Source organism: Prionailurus viverrinus, chromosome X, assembly GCF_022837055.1.
Source record: "Prionailurus viverrinus isolate Anna chromosome X, UM_Priviv_1.0, whole genome shotgun sequence".
Classification (NCBI taxonomy): Eukaryota; Metazoa; Chordata; class Mammalia; order Carnivora; family Felidae; genus Prionailurus; species Prionailurus viverrinus.
This window is the reverse complement of record NC_062579.1, coordinates 38,461,282-38,476,620: the sequence shown is the minus strand read 5'-3', so window position 1 is coordinate 38,476,620 and position 15,339 is coordinate 38,461,282. Positions and strand designations below refer to the sequence as shown.

Sequence of the window (15,339 nt, the reverse complement as noted above, 5' to 3'; positions counted from 1 at the left end):
CAAGACACTCATTCCTGGCCCTAAGTTTTGCCCCTCTCCCACACCCTAATCATTACTGGGGTACCTTAGATTACGCCCACGCCCGTCTCGGCTAAACCTTGGCCTCACCCCGCTTCTAAATAGTTCCAGCTTCCACCAATGGGCACAAAGCCGAATCCCTCCCTCCCTGGTCCGGCCCCTATTCTAGGTTGAGTCCAGCTTCCGCCAATCAATGCAGAGCCAGGTTCCTCCCGTTTATAACTGGCTGCTGCTCGACGCTACCCTCGTAGGCATTTAGTTTCCACCACTCAACGTCCCTTTGCGTGCCTGGCGGCTGTCCAGCCCTCCTATCTCTGTCCCCTTCTAAACTCGTCTTTTCTAGCCAATCACTATAGAGTTACCGTGCCCACCTACGCACAGCCCTGGCCCGACCCCCTTCCAGGCGGCTGCTACGCCCACTTCCATACAAGTCCAGCTTCCGCTGAGCAGCGTGGCGTGCAGCACCGCCCCGTTGGTGTTTTGGCAGCTGTCTAGGAGTCCCTCATCCACCAATTAGCAGAAAGCAGGGTCCATCGGCCCCTATCCTCGGAGGCTGTCTTCCATATAGGCCAATCAATGTGAGGCAGGCGCCCCCAGGATCTTGTCAATCGCCCACGGGCTGTCAGTCTTGAGCCAATTAGCGTGAAGCACCGGAGGGGCCCGGCACGCCCCCTCGGAACCCAGGCGGCCATCTGCGTTCCATCAATTCCCCTTGGGCCAATCACGGCGTAGCTCTGTGGGGCAGGGCCCGCCTCCCCAGCCTTGGAAGCCGCGCGGTCGATCCTCGGTGTTCTGTCCAATCAACGAGCGGCAGAATGCTCGGCCCCTCCTCAGTAGTCCCACGTGAGCGGTGAGGAAACGCAGGGGCGGCTTCTAGCTGCTGCCGCCGCCGCCGCCGCCGCCACCACCGCCACCACCGCCGCCGCCTCGGAGCCCGGGCCTGGGGGGCGGTGGGGCTGCGCATGGAGCCCCCGCCCCCCGGAGCTGCCAACACTGCCACTGCGCTACACACAGGTGAGCCCGGGGCCTGGAGGGTGGAGGACCAGTCCCTGACCCCACGTATCCTTCCCGCCCCCGCGCGAGGGATGTGGCTTGGCCCGTGGCCTGCCTGTGTTCGACTGCCCACCGCCACCTCCACGGCTGGTGGACCTGCCTGTGGTATTGTCCCCTCCCTTCGCCCCTTGTAGTGGAGCTGACCGTGGCCTGACCCCCCTTCCTGTTTGATAATGGATCGGTCTGCGTGCTTATATTTCTCCCCACCCCACCTTACAGTGGACTCGCCCACGGTCTTGCCCCCACCCCCACTTAGAGGGGAGCAGTCTCTGGCATTGTCCGACTCCTTGACAGTAGGTGCACCTGAGTGTTCTTATTTCGCCTGTCCTCAACTTTCAAGGACCCCGTCTGTGGCCTTGTTTGTTCCACCACTCCTGTTCCTTGTAGTGAATCAATCCGTGGCGTTGTGCACCCCCCACCCCCTTTAACAGTGAGTTAATCTGTGAAGTTGTATTCCTGCCTCCTCCAGTCCCCCAGCGCATCAGTCCATGGCTCTCTCACACATCTTTTTTTTTTTTTTTTTTTTTTTTTACTGTGGATCAGTCTAAAGGCTTGTATTCACATCCCCCTAGTTATCAGCCCATTGCCCTGTCCTCCTTTTTTTGTAGACTGTAGCTCCGGTCCTTGGGCTTCTCCCTTCCTTTTAATAGTGGGTCAGTTTAGTGCTTTTTATCGCCCCATTTTCAGTAGCCCAGTCCATGGCCTCGTTCCCTTCTTTTAATCAGTCTGTGTGATGGCTTTTCTCCTCTACTGTTGTGCAGTCTGTGTGCCTTTCTGCTTCCCTTGCCCCCAGTAAATTAGATGAGCCTTTGCACTCCCCCCACCCCCACCTTTGCAGTGGATCTGTTCATTGGCCTTCCTGTCACCCATGTGCTTGCATTCAGGCACACACCCCCATACCCTCCCCTGAGTCCAGAGCTTTGTAATCCCTCCCGCGGGAGGTGCTTCTATCTTCTCCCTTTCCTTGTGGTGGATCAGTCCGTGGCCTTCTCCCCGACCCCTACCATCCTTCTTTCTTAATATTGGATCACCCTGTGTGCCTGTTGAACCCAGGTGTTTTTCACTCTAGAACACACCCCCTCATATACATCATTAACCACTAAGACATTCGGTCTCACTCCAATAAATGGATACGTTAAAGATAGTGATAATGCCATTAGGAGCCAACATTTATTGAGCACCTACTAGGGACCTGGCAAGGGGCTGTATATTAATGAGCTCATTTAATCCTCACCATCACCCTATGAGACAGGTAGTGAGGAAAGTTTGGCATAGGGGTTCAATACCTTATTCAGAGGTAAGTCCCCAGTTAGGTGGCCCCTCAACACAAAATAATTTTTGAGGCTCCCCTCTCTCACCTCACCCCATCCCACGTGAGACCCCGCTCCTTAAAAACCGAATGACTTCTCATCTCCAAGCTTTTGTTTTTGCTGTTCCCCCTGCCTGCAGAGCTGCCTCCATTCCACACCTTGTGTCAGCACCCATCCACCCCCAATCCCAGCAGCTCTGTGACCTGAGTGATTTAACCACTTCCTCCCTGCACCCGATTCCTTATTTGTAAAACGGAGAAATCAGAGCTAGACTCCCCTCCAGTGTAAAGAATGCCCGGGAGTCAATAAAACAAGTAACCTGTCTGGCCTCACCTCCTGCACCATGTCCTCTCAGCTCTGTTCCAGCCACAGTGAGCTCCTCACTCATCCTCAAACACATCAGATGTGATCCAGCCTCAGGGCCTTTGTGTTCGTTATATTTCCTGCCTGGAACACTGTAGCCCTGATCTCGCCATGATTCCTTTCAGAGCTCTGTTCAAATGTCAGCCCGTCCCTGACCATCTTAACCTGCATACTTAGCAGGACTCAAGTCCCTTCTCTGCTTTATTGATCCTTTTGCCCCGTATCACTATCAGATACACTGTGCACTTTACCAGTTGATTGTGTTTATTGTCTCTCCCCATTAGAACGGGAGTCCCATGAGGGCTTACAATTTTTGTCTGCTTATTTACTGCTGGGTAAATATACCTAGTATATAGTAGGTGCTCAATAAGAATGTGTTGCATGAATGAATGTGAAAAATATAATTTCAGACGAATCAGGGTAGCGGGGAGGAAGATAGAGATGATGAGGGCATATGAGAGCTCATTAAGAAGCTAGTTGGGATTGTTCATTCAGCAAACACTTAGCACCTACTGAGTACCAGGCACTCTTCTAGGTGCTGGGGATACGGGAGGGAACAGAACAGGCAGAAATTCCTGCCCTTGTGGAGCAGACGCTTGCTAAAAGTGGGTGAGATGGACTATATAAATAAAACAGTAAGTAAAATTAGATCTAGTATGTTAGACAAGCACCAAGGGGGAAAAATGAAGTAGGGAAGACAAGGATAGAGTATGGGGGTGGTTGAAATCTTAGGCACCGGGCAGGCCTCATTTAGAAGGTGACTCTTGAATTAAGGCCTGAAGGAGGTCAGGGAGGGAGCCATAATGTCCAGGGGAAGAGTGTACCAGGCAGAAGGAACAGCCCGTGCAAAGGCCCTGAGGTCAGATTGTGCCTAGAGGGTTCAAGAAACATGAAGGAGGAGGCACCTGGGTGGCTCAGTCAGTTAAGCGTCCGACTCTGGCTCAGGTCATGATCTCACAGTTCATGGGTTCGAGTCCCGCATCCTGACAGCTCAGAGCCTTGAGCTTACTTCAGATTCTGTGTCTCCCTCTCTCTCTGCCCCTCCCCTGCTTGCACTCTTGTCTCTCTCTCAAATAAACATTAAAAAAAAAAAAAGGAAGAAAGAAACCTGAAGGAGGATGGGGCACCTAGTAACTCAGTCGGTAAAGCATCGAACCCAGTTCGTGATATCGAGCCCCACATCGGGCTTGCACTGACCACACGGAGCCTGCTTGGGATTCTCTGTCTCCCCACCCCCACTCACTCTCTCTCAAAAATAAATATTAAAAACAGAAGAAACATGCAGGAGGCCAGTGTGGCTGGAGGAGAGTGGAGGGAGAAGGCAGGAGGCAAGGTCAGAGTGGTGATAAGAGCCAGATGGTATAGGCCATGGTGATATATAAGGCGGGGGGGGGGGGAGGAGAACTGGAGAGGGGTGGTTGTGTATCTTAGCTTGATACACAAGCTAAGAGCTAACATTTGTTGGGTGTCTCCCACATGCCAGAGATAGTTTTCTAAGTCCTTTACATATATTGGCATTTAATCCTCACAAAAGCCTTTGAGACTAGTATCTTTTGAGGATGTTTTACAGTTGCAGTAACAGATCCAGAGAGGTTAAGTAACTTGCTCAAGGTCACACAGCTAGAACAGGGCAGAGGAGTATGAGACCGAAGACCCAGAGAGAACAGATTTGCGAGAGCATACAGGTTGTTCGTCACATTGGCTCACACAGAGGAAGAATTTTAATTCTGCCTGGGAGATACTGGAACTTGATGATTGTAGAATAAAGGGTTTATCGGGCGTGAGAAGAGGGAAGGGCACATTCATATCCTCAGAGGTGGGACCTGGATGAACTCACGGTGCCCGTGATGTAGTGTGCCAAACTTGTGGCCACCTTAGAGTCTGTGTACAGCAGTCTGTGTACAAAGACCCTTCCCACAGATGTCAGCATGGCTTGCTCCCTCCCCCCCTTCAGGAGGGGACCCTCCCTGCTCACCCTGTGTAAAAATACCATCCGTGTCACATTCTAGGGTCTTCCCCTTCTGTCTCTCATCAAAGAGAACTGGTGTTGTAAAGTGCCGGGATCACTGCCTGGAGCCAAACTGCCTGGGTTTGAACCCCAGCTCTGCCAGCTTCCGGCTGCGTGATTTGGGGCAAGCCGGCAAACTCCACCTCTATTTCCTCATCTGGAAAATGGGAGGATCGTGATAATGCCTACCCCACAGTGTTGCTTTGATGATTGAGTCAAGTGATTTAAATGATATGCGGCACACAGCCAGCGCTGTAGGACTATTTTTAAAATCAATATTATTATTCATAGCATATATGTAGGTGTCTAAAAGGCCTCTGAGACGATCTCCAAAATTGACCTCCCAGTCTCGCCTCAAAACCTGCTCTCCTGCAGCACTCCCATCTCAGTTGGTCCTAGCTCCATCGTTCCAGGCGATCAGGCCACAAACCTAGAATCACCCTTGATGATGCCTCTCTCACCCACCCCCATCCTTTTTGTCAGCAAATCCTGTTCACTCTGTTTTCACATTTTGTCCAGAACTCAGCCACCCCTCCCCAGTTCCACTGCCACCACCACCATCTCTCACTTGGACTATTGCAGTAGCCTCTCCTATCCCTACAGTTGGTCTCTTCACAACAGCCAGAAGGATCCTGTTAAAATCCAAGTCACAGCCTCTTACGCCTCTGTTCACAGCCCTCTCGTGGCTCTCCTCTCACTCAGTCCTTGCAGGGCCCAAAAAAGCCTCACTCAGTCTGGCCTCCTTAGCCCCTCTGTTCTCACCTCCTACCACTTTTTGTGCCCTTACTCCCTCCTCTCTGACCTTGCCAGACTCCTTTCTCTTCCTCTGACCTGCCCAGCACTGCTCCAGCCTCCGGGTCGTTCACCCTGGCTGTGTCCCCGTGTCCTCTGCCTGGATCGACCTGCTCCCGGGGTCATCACAAACCTGACTCTCTCATCTCATTCAGGCCTTTGCTCAAATGTCAGCTGCTCAGTGCCTACCCTCCCCTGGCTACCCTTTCAAAAATAACAACTCCTTTCCCTGCTTCATTTTCTTCCCATAGCTCTTCTCACCATCTGACATATTTTTGTACTCATTTATCTTGTTTCTTATCTGTCTTCCCCACTACAGTGTGAATTCCACTAGAGCAGGGATTTTTGTCTGTTCACTGCCATATCCCCCGCACCTGGCGCTCAATAAATGCTTGCTAGGGGCGCCTGGGTGGCTCAGTTGGTTAAGAGTCCGACTTCGACTCAGATCATTATGTCATGGTTCGTGAGTTTGAGCCCCACATGAGGCTGTCAGTGCAGAGCCTGCTTCAGATCCTCTGTGCCCCTCCCCCACTCGTTCTCTCCCTCTCAAAAATAAACATTTAAAAAAAATTTTTTTAATAAATGCTTGTTAAATGAATGAGGTGAAGAGAAGTAAACACATTTGAGGTAGGCAAATTACTAGGACTCTCATTAGGGGTCAAGTGGGAAATACGATAAACAAAATAGAAAACCCTGTGTGCTGTTGAGGCTTGAAGCAAACTGTCGGATTTCACTTTAATTGGTAGGTTGGATTTCACCTTAATTGATAGGTTCTAGCGCGAATGAAAGAGGAACTGGTAAAATTGCCTGTCTCCACCACCAGGAGTCACACTGAACTCTTTGTGCCTCTGAAACAGGCAGGTCTTTGAAATAAACCCAGTGAAGCCTCTGATGACAGGACTCTCAAATGTGGACACTTCGTGGCTCTGTGACTTGTATAATAGCCTAAAATCATGTCCGCCAAATGAGCTTCAAAACAGCTCGGACCTGAGAGGCTCGTACTGTATATTTCATTACAGATTAAAGAATCAAGCTATAAATAATAGAGGAAGGTTCTTTGAAACCTGGTTTGGAAGGTCTTCTGAACCCAACAATCCCAGCCAGTGAACAGGTGATTGATGAAAGCTCATTCCTTGAGAATAAATAGGAAGCTCCATGTTTATTTCCAGTTCACCCTCAGCAAAGAGGGCAGTTCTGGGGTGGTGGGCAGGGGTGGTCCTGTTCTCCACAGGATGTGCTGAAGAAGCAGTGTGGGGGCAGTTTAGCCTAAGGGTTTAAAGGCTTAGACAACTGGAATCTGCGTGGGTCCGAATCCTGGCTGTGCCACTTAGGCTCTGTGGCCTGTACACGTCACTTGGACATTTTGTGCCTCAGCTTCCTCCCCTGTAAATTAGTGGTAATAAAGAGCACCTACTTTCCAGAGTTGTGATGAGAGATAAATGAGTCAGTACCTATAAAAATAGCAGTACAGGTCTACATGCCCTTATCCAAAACCCTTGGGGGCCAGATGTGTTTCAGAATTGCACATTTTTCAGATTTTAGAAAGGCAACAAGGTGCACATACAAGATGTTACATAACACCGCTGTAGCAAAATGTACGAACAGTCACACTGAGTGAGGATCAATAAAGACCAGAAAGGGCCCTGTTCACTTCAAATCTGGTTTTGCCACCCAAAGGCTTATAAAGTTTTCTGTTGTTAGAGCTTTTTGGATTTTGGAATAGTAGGTAAGGAATCAGGAACACATTAGGAACTTAATAACTATTAAAAGCTTATCGTACTCCAGGCACATTATATTTAATCTGTACAGTAACTCTGTGAACTCGGCATTATTATTATCCCTATTTCACAGATGGGAAAATTGAGGCACAAGGAGGTTAAAGAATATGCCCAGGGCCACACCGCTAATGAGTAGCGGAACCAGGATTCCGATCCTGGCAATCTGGCTCTTGAACCTGAGCGGTTGTCTGTTAGGCCATATTGCCTGATTGGAACAGTGCCAGCCAAGTGTTATGAACCTAATAAACGTTGGCTATTGCTGTTCTCAAGAAGGAGAACATACAGGGACAGTAACAGGCCCAAGGAATGTGTAGTAGAGAGACAGGAGAGGGCAGACATTGAGTTTCAGGAAGGCTTCAGAAAGGCAAGGCTCCTGTGGCTGGGACTCGAATGATGGGAGAGACTTGTAGGCAGAAGGGAGCCCCACACAGAGTGAACAGCTTTTATGAGGGGCTAGTGGAAGGAACCTCCTGGAAAACTTGATGTTTGATGTGGTGGAGGATACAAATGAAAACGTTCGGGTGAGGGGCATTATACTAGTTTTCCACCCTGGCTGTAACAAACTATCACAAACCCAGCTGCTTAAAACTATGTACATTATTATGTCGGCACTCCGGAGGTCAGAAGTCCAGGCCGAAACCCAGGTGTGGGCATGGCTGCATTCCTTTCTGGAGGCTCCAGGGGACCATCTGGTTCCTGCTCACTCAGGTTGCTGGCAGAATTTAGTTCCTTGAGGTTGTAGGGTTAAGGGCTCTTGTTTCCTTACAGTGGTAGCCTAACGCTATGTCACAACACCTATATCATTCACCGCGCTTCATCTCATTGTGTAAGTATTCTGTCATCTCACATCATCACAAGAAGGGTGAGTTCAGAACAATAAGATATTGAGAAGAGAGAGCACAGTCTCATAACTTTTATTATATAGTATATTGCCATAATTGTTCTATTTTATTATCAGTTATTTTTGTTAATCTCCTAGTGTGCCCGATTTATAAATTAAACTTTATCCTGTGTGTATATGTATAGGAAACAAACATAGTATATATAGGGTTTGGTGCTGTCCACAGTTTCAGGCATCCACTGGGGGTCTTGAAACGTATCCCCTGCAGAGAAGAGGGAATTCCTATAACCTTAAGTTCATCTGCAAAGTTCCTTTTGCCGTGTAACATAATATACTCCTAGGTTCCAGAGAGTAGGAGGTAGACATTTTTTTCCCTTTTCTTTTGTTTTAAAGTTTATTTTATTTATTTTTGAGAGAGAGAGAGAGAGAGAGAGAGAGAGAGAGCGCAAGCAGGGAAGGAGCAGAGAGGGAAAGAGAATCCCAAGCAGGCTTTGCGCTGTCAGCATAGAATGCGACGCGGGGCTCCAACTCACGAACCATGAGATTGTGACCTGAGCCGAGATCAAGAGTTGGACCCTTAACCGACTGAGTCCCCCAGGCACCCCAGCATGTGGACACTTTTTGAGAGGGGCATTATTTTGCCTACCACAGTCTGCCCTCTGGCCCCCAAAGATTCACATTTGCCCCACACGCAAAATTCATTCACACCATCCTCGTGTCCCCCAAAGTCTCCTACCATTATGAGGGGTCATCCAAAGCCAGGCCGAGGAGCTTAGAATTTAGTCTGAGGGGGTTTAGGGAATGATGGTGGGCTTCGGGGACAGCGGTGGAGCCAAGATGGCGAGAAAAGGAATCCTCCTCCTGCTGACCTTTGCCTCCTTCCGTGTTCACAGCCTCTCAGCTCTGAGCCATCTGCCCTCCAGGTACCCCTGGGATGGCGTGAGCACTCCCCCAGCGATGGACCCCTCTGTGACGCTGTGGCAGTTTCTGCTGCAGCTGCTGAGAGAACAAGGCAACGGCCACATCATCTCCTGGACCTCCCGGGATGGCGGTGAGTTCAAGCTGGTGGATGCCGAGGAGGTGGCCCGGCTGTGGGGGCTGCGTAAGAACAAGACCAACATGAATTACGACAAGCTCAGCCGGGCCCTGCGGTACTACTACGACAAGGTAAGGCCTCGGAGGCCAGGACCGGGAACTGCCGACATTTGCGTCAGTCATTTCATTTTTTTGCCTTACTTGTCGGAGCTGTAACTTTGAAAACAAAATTTACTATTTCCTACCCCGTTCTCTGATACTCTCATGCCGGTGTTGGGCACCCCAGACGTTTAGCTCAGGTATTTCCTTTGGGCTACCGCTTTGGCTGAAACCTTCACAGCAGTGTTAATACTGACCCCTACCCCACCACCCCCCACACAACATTTCGTTTTCTTGTCTTACAGCTAAAAATGTTTGAAAACACCATTAAAAATGACTCTTCCTCATCCTGTCTTCTGGAACTGGACCAGTCCTGGGCTTCCTCAGTTATTTCATAATCCACTCTTATTCCAGAATATTCTTATTCCCAGCATCAAAATCTCCATGACAGTATTATACCAACCTTTCTGTACCTCATCCTCTGGGATACTGAACATTTTTATCGATTCTTCTCTCATTCCTTTAGCTGAACCTCCAAAACAACATGTATAATGCCAGCCGCACACCCCATTCTCTTGCATTCCCAGAGCAACACTGGTCCACCCCAGTGTTTATTATTTTATCATCTTATTCCTATAGGTAAAATTTTACATTTTCCTTACCCTTTCAGACTCCCACACTGGTGCTGCGTTTCCCCTCTCCCACAATTTACCGGTTATTTCATTTTCTTCTTTATCTGAAACTTCCAAAACAATATTAATGAATACCCCTCTTCATTCCTTTTCTGAGAAACACAGACCCACCCTGTGACATACCTGACCAGGATTAAGAGGTCTCTAAGGTGCCCGAGTGCCCCCCACATGCCTCTTGTCCCCTAGGACAGCCCTGGACCTATGCTGCACACCCTTAATTATTTATAGCATTTATTCCATTTTTCATATTTTATTCCTTTAGCTGAAACCTCCAAAACAATATTAATGAGGCCACTACAACATCCCTGAGATCCTCCTGACCTATCCTGAAATATCTCAGACGTGGTCTGTGATCTACCCAGCCAGCCTTGAGATTCCCCCCAATATTTACACCAGTATTTTAATGCTCTTATCTACTTGCTGTCAGTCACTCCATTTTCTAACGGCCTTAGCTTTAAAGTCTACCACAGTATTAAGAATGGGGCTCCTCAGTTACAGCTCAGTCAAGAAATAAACTGTGAGGGGCACCTGGGTGGCTCAGTCGGTTAAGCATCCAATTTTGGCTTAGGTCATCATCTCGAGGTTCATGAGTTCAAGCCCCACGTCAGGCTCTGTGCTGACAGCTCAGAGCCTGGAGCCTGCTTTAGATTCTGTGTCTCCGAGCTCTCTCTCTGCCCCTTCCCTGCTAGCGCTCGCTCGCTTTCTCTCTCTCTCTCTCTCTCTCTCTCACTCTCACTCAAATAAATAAACATTTTAAAAAAAGAAACTGTGACAAGCAAAAAAAAAAAAAAAAGCCCAAAACAAAAAGAGTGAGGCTCCTCAGCCTTTTCTCCCTAGTGACGTTGCCCTGTTGTACTTCTGTATCAATAGCTTTACATAATTCTCCATATCAGCAATTCCTCACCACATTCTTCTATATTAATTTAGTCTCTTCCAATATTTACATCAGTTACTTTGTTTTCCTGCCTTACTGCATCAGCTACACTCCCAACACTGTCTTGGCAGCCACCCCCGCAAGGCCTGGCCCTGTTAGCCCCCCAGACACCCCTGGTTCCTGGAGCCTGCTCCTGCACCGACTCCCCTAGGTGGGCCCCTTGTGGAAAGGTGCCTCAGGGTGTGGGTGTGTGTCTCTGAGTTGGGGGCGGGCGCGGGGTGCAGACGGATGGCGATGAGAAGTGACAGGGAGACTCGGAGGGCGATTAATGGGAAGGAGACCCGGAGGGGAGACAGGGGAAGGGGGAGAACGGCAGTAGACTAAAGGAAGAGTTGTGGAAGGCAGAGGAGAGAGAGGGGAGAAACTGGGGAGAATACAGAGAAGGAAATCATGATGGGGAAGAGAGGTAGAAACTGAAGGAGAAGGGAGGAGCCCCCAAATCAGGAAAGACATGGGTGAAAGATAGGCTGGGAGGGGGGACCCATGCAGGGGCAGACACAGAGGTGGGATGGCATATATGTAAAAAGACAGGAGAGGGGCAAGAAAGACCCTGGGAGATGCACCCCTCCACCCTCCATCCGTACCTCCCCCAACTCTGGCCCTCTCCTCTAAGGCCCTCTATCCTGTCTCCTCCCTTCCCAGAACATCATCCGCAAAGTGAGCGGCCAGAAGTTCGTCTACAAGTTTGTGTCCTACCCCGAGGTCGCGAGGTGCTCCACTGAGGACTGCCCGCCCCAGCCTGAGGTGTCGATCACCTCCACTGTGGCAAATGTGGCCCCCACTGCTGTACACACTGTCCCCGGGGACACAGCCTCTGGGAAACCAGGCACACCCAAGGGTGCAGGCATGGCAGGCCCAGGTGGCTTGGCGCGCAGCAGCCGGAACGAGTACATGCGCTCAGGCCTCTATTCCACCTTCACCATCCAGTCCCTGCAGCCACAGCCACAGCCGCCCCCTCATTCTCGGCCTGCCTCAGTGCTCTCCAACACCGCCCCTGCAGGAGCTGCAGTGCCCCCTTCCGGGAGCAGGAGCACCAGTCCAAGCCCCCTGGAGGCCTGCCTGGAGGCTGAGGAGGCTGGCCTGCCTCTGCAGGTAAGAACTGGAACATAGAAATTCAGTAAGAGGGAGGATATACAGTTCCCAAATGAGGAGGTGGGCTGGTGGGAGAAGGAGCATAAACGTCCTACTTAGATATGGTGGAAGGAGGGACACAGAAGTTTCCTGGGAGAAGGGGTTGGGGAGGAGAGCTATGCAAGTATGAAGCTACACAAGGTGCCCGAATTTATTTGCTTAACGCATAGACTCTCTCACCTTAGCGTTCATCAGAATCACCTGGAGGGCTTTTTAAACTCGATTGCTGGGGCCCACTCCCCAGAGTTTCTGGTTCTGTGGATCTGGGGTTGAGCGCGAGAATTTGTATTTTTAACTAGTTTCCAGGTGAGGCACATGCTGCTAATCCATAACGCAAATTTTTGAGAACCACTGCTTTCATGAATGGGGGCAGTGTCCCCGGGAAGCCCACCCTTAGGGGCAGCCCTGTCCCTGGAGAGACGCTGCCCCAGAAGAAGCCCCACATACTTGGCAAAGCCCCACGTCTTGTCGATGTACCTGCCTTGATGTGCGATCATGCCCCCTGCTACAAAGTCCTGCTTTCCAAGAGAAGTCCTTGGCTTCGCTAGCCCAGCAATCCTTATGCACCCCCTCTACCCGCCCGCCCTCCTCTCTCAGGTCATCCTGACCCCACCCGAGGCCCAGAACCCTAAATCAGAAGAGATGAATGTGGATCCCGGGTTGGGCAGGCCACTGCCCCCCGAAGTGAAAGTGGACGGGCCCAAGGAAGAGGTGGAAGCCACTGTCGGTGGGGAGGCGGGGTTTGTGCAGGAAGCCGCTAAGGCCGGGCCGGAAGTTCCTCCTGCGGAGGGTGGGCCGGCCCGGCTGCCCGCGGTCGTCATGGAGACAACAGCGCAGGTCGGCGGTCTCGCGGCTTCCACTGCTTCCAACACGGAGATCGCCCAGCCTCAGAAGGGCCGGAAGCCCCGGGACCTGGAGCTTCCACTCAGCCCGAGCCTGCTGGGTGGGCCAGGACCCGAGCGGACTCCAGGATCGGGAACTGGCTCTGGGCTGCAGGCGCCGGGGCCAGCGCTGACCCCGTCCCTGCTACCTACGCACACATTGGTGAGTGCCTGTGCAGGGGTGGGGCGAGCGAGGGAGGAGCTAGACTGCGAGAGCCAGTGTGGTTTCTCTGAGCGGGAGGGTGGGGCCTTCGAGCCGGATTGGCTGCACTGAGACCCCAGGCTGGAGGGACGGGGCTTGATTAACGCAGGGCCCACTAGTCTCCAGTGCCTTGGGTTGGGCTGTCCGAATGAAGGGCTGGTGTGGGGAGTTTTGTGGGCAGGGATCGAGAGGCTTTGTGCGGGAACTGTTTGGTGGGTTGGGGCATGGGTTGAGGAACCTGCGTGGGGCTTTTTGATCTGGGATTTCCTTAGCGGGTTTCCTGTGAGGTATATGGTTGAGTGGGATGTAAGAGTTGGAGGTTGATCCTAAGCTGATGGGTTGGTGACTTAGGAGGTTGAAAACGGCATGTGGTTGGGGTCTTGTAGGTGGTCTTGCCCAGCGAAGCTGCAGGTGGGTTCTCAGGAGTTGGGAGGGATGGTCTGTATAACATTGGAGAGGTGTCCTGGGCTTGACCTTAGTAGTTAGGGTGTAAGCCTGTGCAGTTTGGGAAGATAATCTCAGAAGTCCGAGTGGGAAATCTGGTGGGGCTGGAGCCAAGTTCTTTCCATTTTCCCACACCTGCCCTGTGTTCACTTGAGTTCCACCCACCCCTTCCCCCACAGACTCCGGTGCTGCTGACGCCAAGCTCGCTGCCCCCCAGCATTCACTTCTGGAGCACCCTGAGTCCCATTGCACCCCGTAGCCCAGCCAAGCTCTCCTTCCAGGTAGGATCCCCGTCCCCCATCTCGGAGAGGGTGAGAGACCCTGGCATGGCCCCCATCCCTGACCTTTCCCTATTTCTGTCCCCAGTTTCCGTCCAGTGGCAGCGCCCAGGTGCACATCCCTTCCATCAGCGTGGATGGCCTCTCAACCCCCGTGGTGCTCTCCCCAGGGCCCCAGAAGCCATGACTACCATCACCACCGCCACCACTCCCTTCTGGGGTCACTCCATCCATGGCCCTGAACTTCTCTCCAGCCAGCCGTCTCAAGGAGAAACATAGTTCAGCTGACAGACTTGTGCTCTAGTCGTGGTAGGGTAGGGATTCTTAGGAAGGATCACTCAATAACCCTTCCACAGGAAACACAACAACTTCTCTCTTCTTGGTCAGTTCCCCAGTGGCCGCCCTTACACGCCTCCTACTGCAATGGTGGGGGCGGTTTATTTATTTATTTTTTGAAGGCCACTGGGAGGAGTCTGGCCCAACCCTTTTAGGGGGGTGGTGAGGACATCTCCCCCATCTCTGCATTTTTCCCCTAAGATGAGATAATCGGGGTCTGGCTTGAGAAGGACCTTTTCTTTATTTATTTCTCAGCCGGCCCTTGGGAAGCTGAGGGAGCCCTGTCTCCATTTGGGGGTGTGGGTAGAAGAGGTAGCTTATTGTAGTTTATTATTCCTGGCCATACCCAAGGGTCCAGGAAGAATTTGTGCCGTTTAACGGTTTGGGAGTCTTGGCCGAGGAAGTCTCACACCCTTGAAATAGGATTTTCCACCTCCCCAGCCTCTCTCTCAGATACCATCTTTTTGGCCAGGGAGAAATGCTCCTTTTGTTCTTCTCCCCCTGAGAAGCCATTCCTGTGTCTGCCAAACTCCTGGGGTCCTGCCTGTTACCTCCCAATGGAGGGTTTTTTTGGGGGGAGTGGTCCCCGTCTGGGGGGCCCCTCCAGCCAGTACTCCAGGTCTCCTTGTCCCCCACCCCTTGCCATTTTGATAGTATAATCTATTTTTAAACAGGGCTTTTCAATAGGGGAGAGGGGAGCATCTCTTCCTATATCTGAGATGGGGTGGGTGGGAAGGAAGGGATTTGGGGGGGAATCTTCCTGCCACCCCCAAGTGTTTATTTTTGATACCAAACGTGTATTTTCAGCTCCCTCCCTCCCAGCCCCCCAATTTCCTGCGGGCGGGTACAAAGGACCCTTTAAGTGTCCCTGGAGTTGGGAGGGAGGAATGGGGGGCATAAAGCCTATCCTATCTTAATTCCAGGCTGGAGAGGAGGGTGGGTTCAAAAGACTCCTGGGCTCACCTCCTGTAAGCACTGGTCCAGCCCGGGCCTGGGGACCTGGGGGTTGGTGATTTGGGGGACGGTGCTACACCTGTCTCCACCGTTTGTTTTACTTCTCCAAAAAAAATGGATCTTTTTTTTTTTTTCTAAGAGTCCCAGAGAATGGGGAATTGTTCCTGTAAATATATATTTTTAAAGGTGA

At 51.2% G+C, this 15,339-nt stretch overlaps 1 protein-coding gene and 1 pseudogene across 2 annotated transcripts; both read left to right on the top strand.

Moving 5' to 3' along the window:
- Nucleotides 1-8,229, top strand: part of LOC125157233 (tubulin alpha chain-like) — a 27,559-nt pseudogene extending 19,330 nt beyond the window's left edge.
- ELK1 (ETS transcription factor ELK1) lies at nucleotides 850-15,339 on the top strand. Of its 2 annotated transcripts, none has more exons than XM_047843730.1 (6): nucleotides 850-1,032; nucleotides 9,087-9,330; nucleotides 11,566-12,015; nucleotides 12,652-13,098; nucleotides 13,761-13,862; nucleotides 13,948-15,339. In XM_047843730.1, the coding sequence occupies exons 2-6, from the start codon at nucleotides 9,121-9,123 to the stop codon at nucleotides 14,044-14,046; spliced, it is 1,308 nt and encodes a 435-aa protein (XP_047699686.1). In that variant the 5' UTR covers nucleotides 850-1,032; nucleotides 9,087-9,120; the 3' UTR covers nucleotides 14,047-15,339. The 2 variants fall into 2 exon arrangements, with proteins under 2 accessions (XP_047699686.1, XP_047699685.1); XM_047843729.1 differs by having other exon boundaries at nucleotides 9,057-9,330.

Bases quoted from the DNA above. Each gene is read 5' to 3' on its own strand.
- ELK1 (XM_047843730.1), top strand. From the start codon at position 9,121: ATGGACCCCTCTGTGACGCTGTGGCAGTTTCTGCTGCAGCTGCTGAGA. The intron at 13,099-13,760 runs GTGAGTGCCTGT...CTTCCCCCACAG, and splicing joins TGCTACCTACGCACACATTG to ACTCCGGTGCTGCTGACGCC. The intron at 13,863-13,947 runs GTAGGATCCCCG...TTCTGTCCCCAG, and splicing joins CAGCCAAGCTCTCCTTCCAG to TTTCCGTCCAGTGGCAGCGC.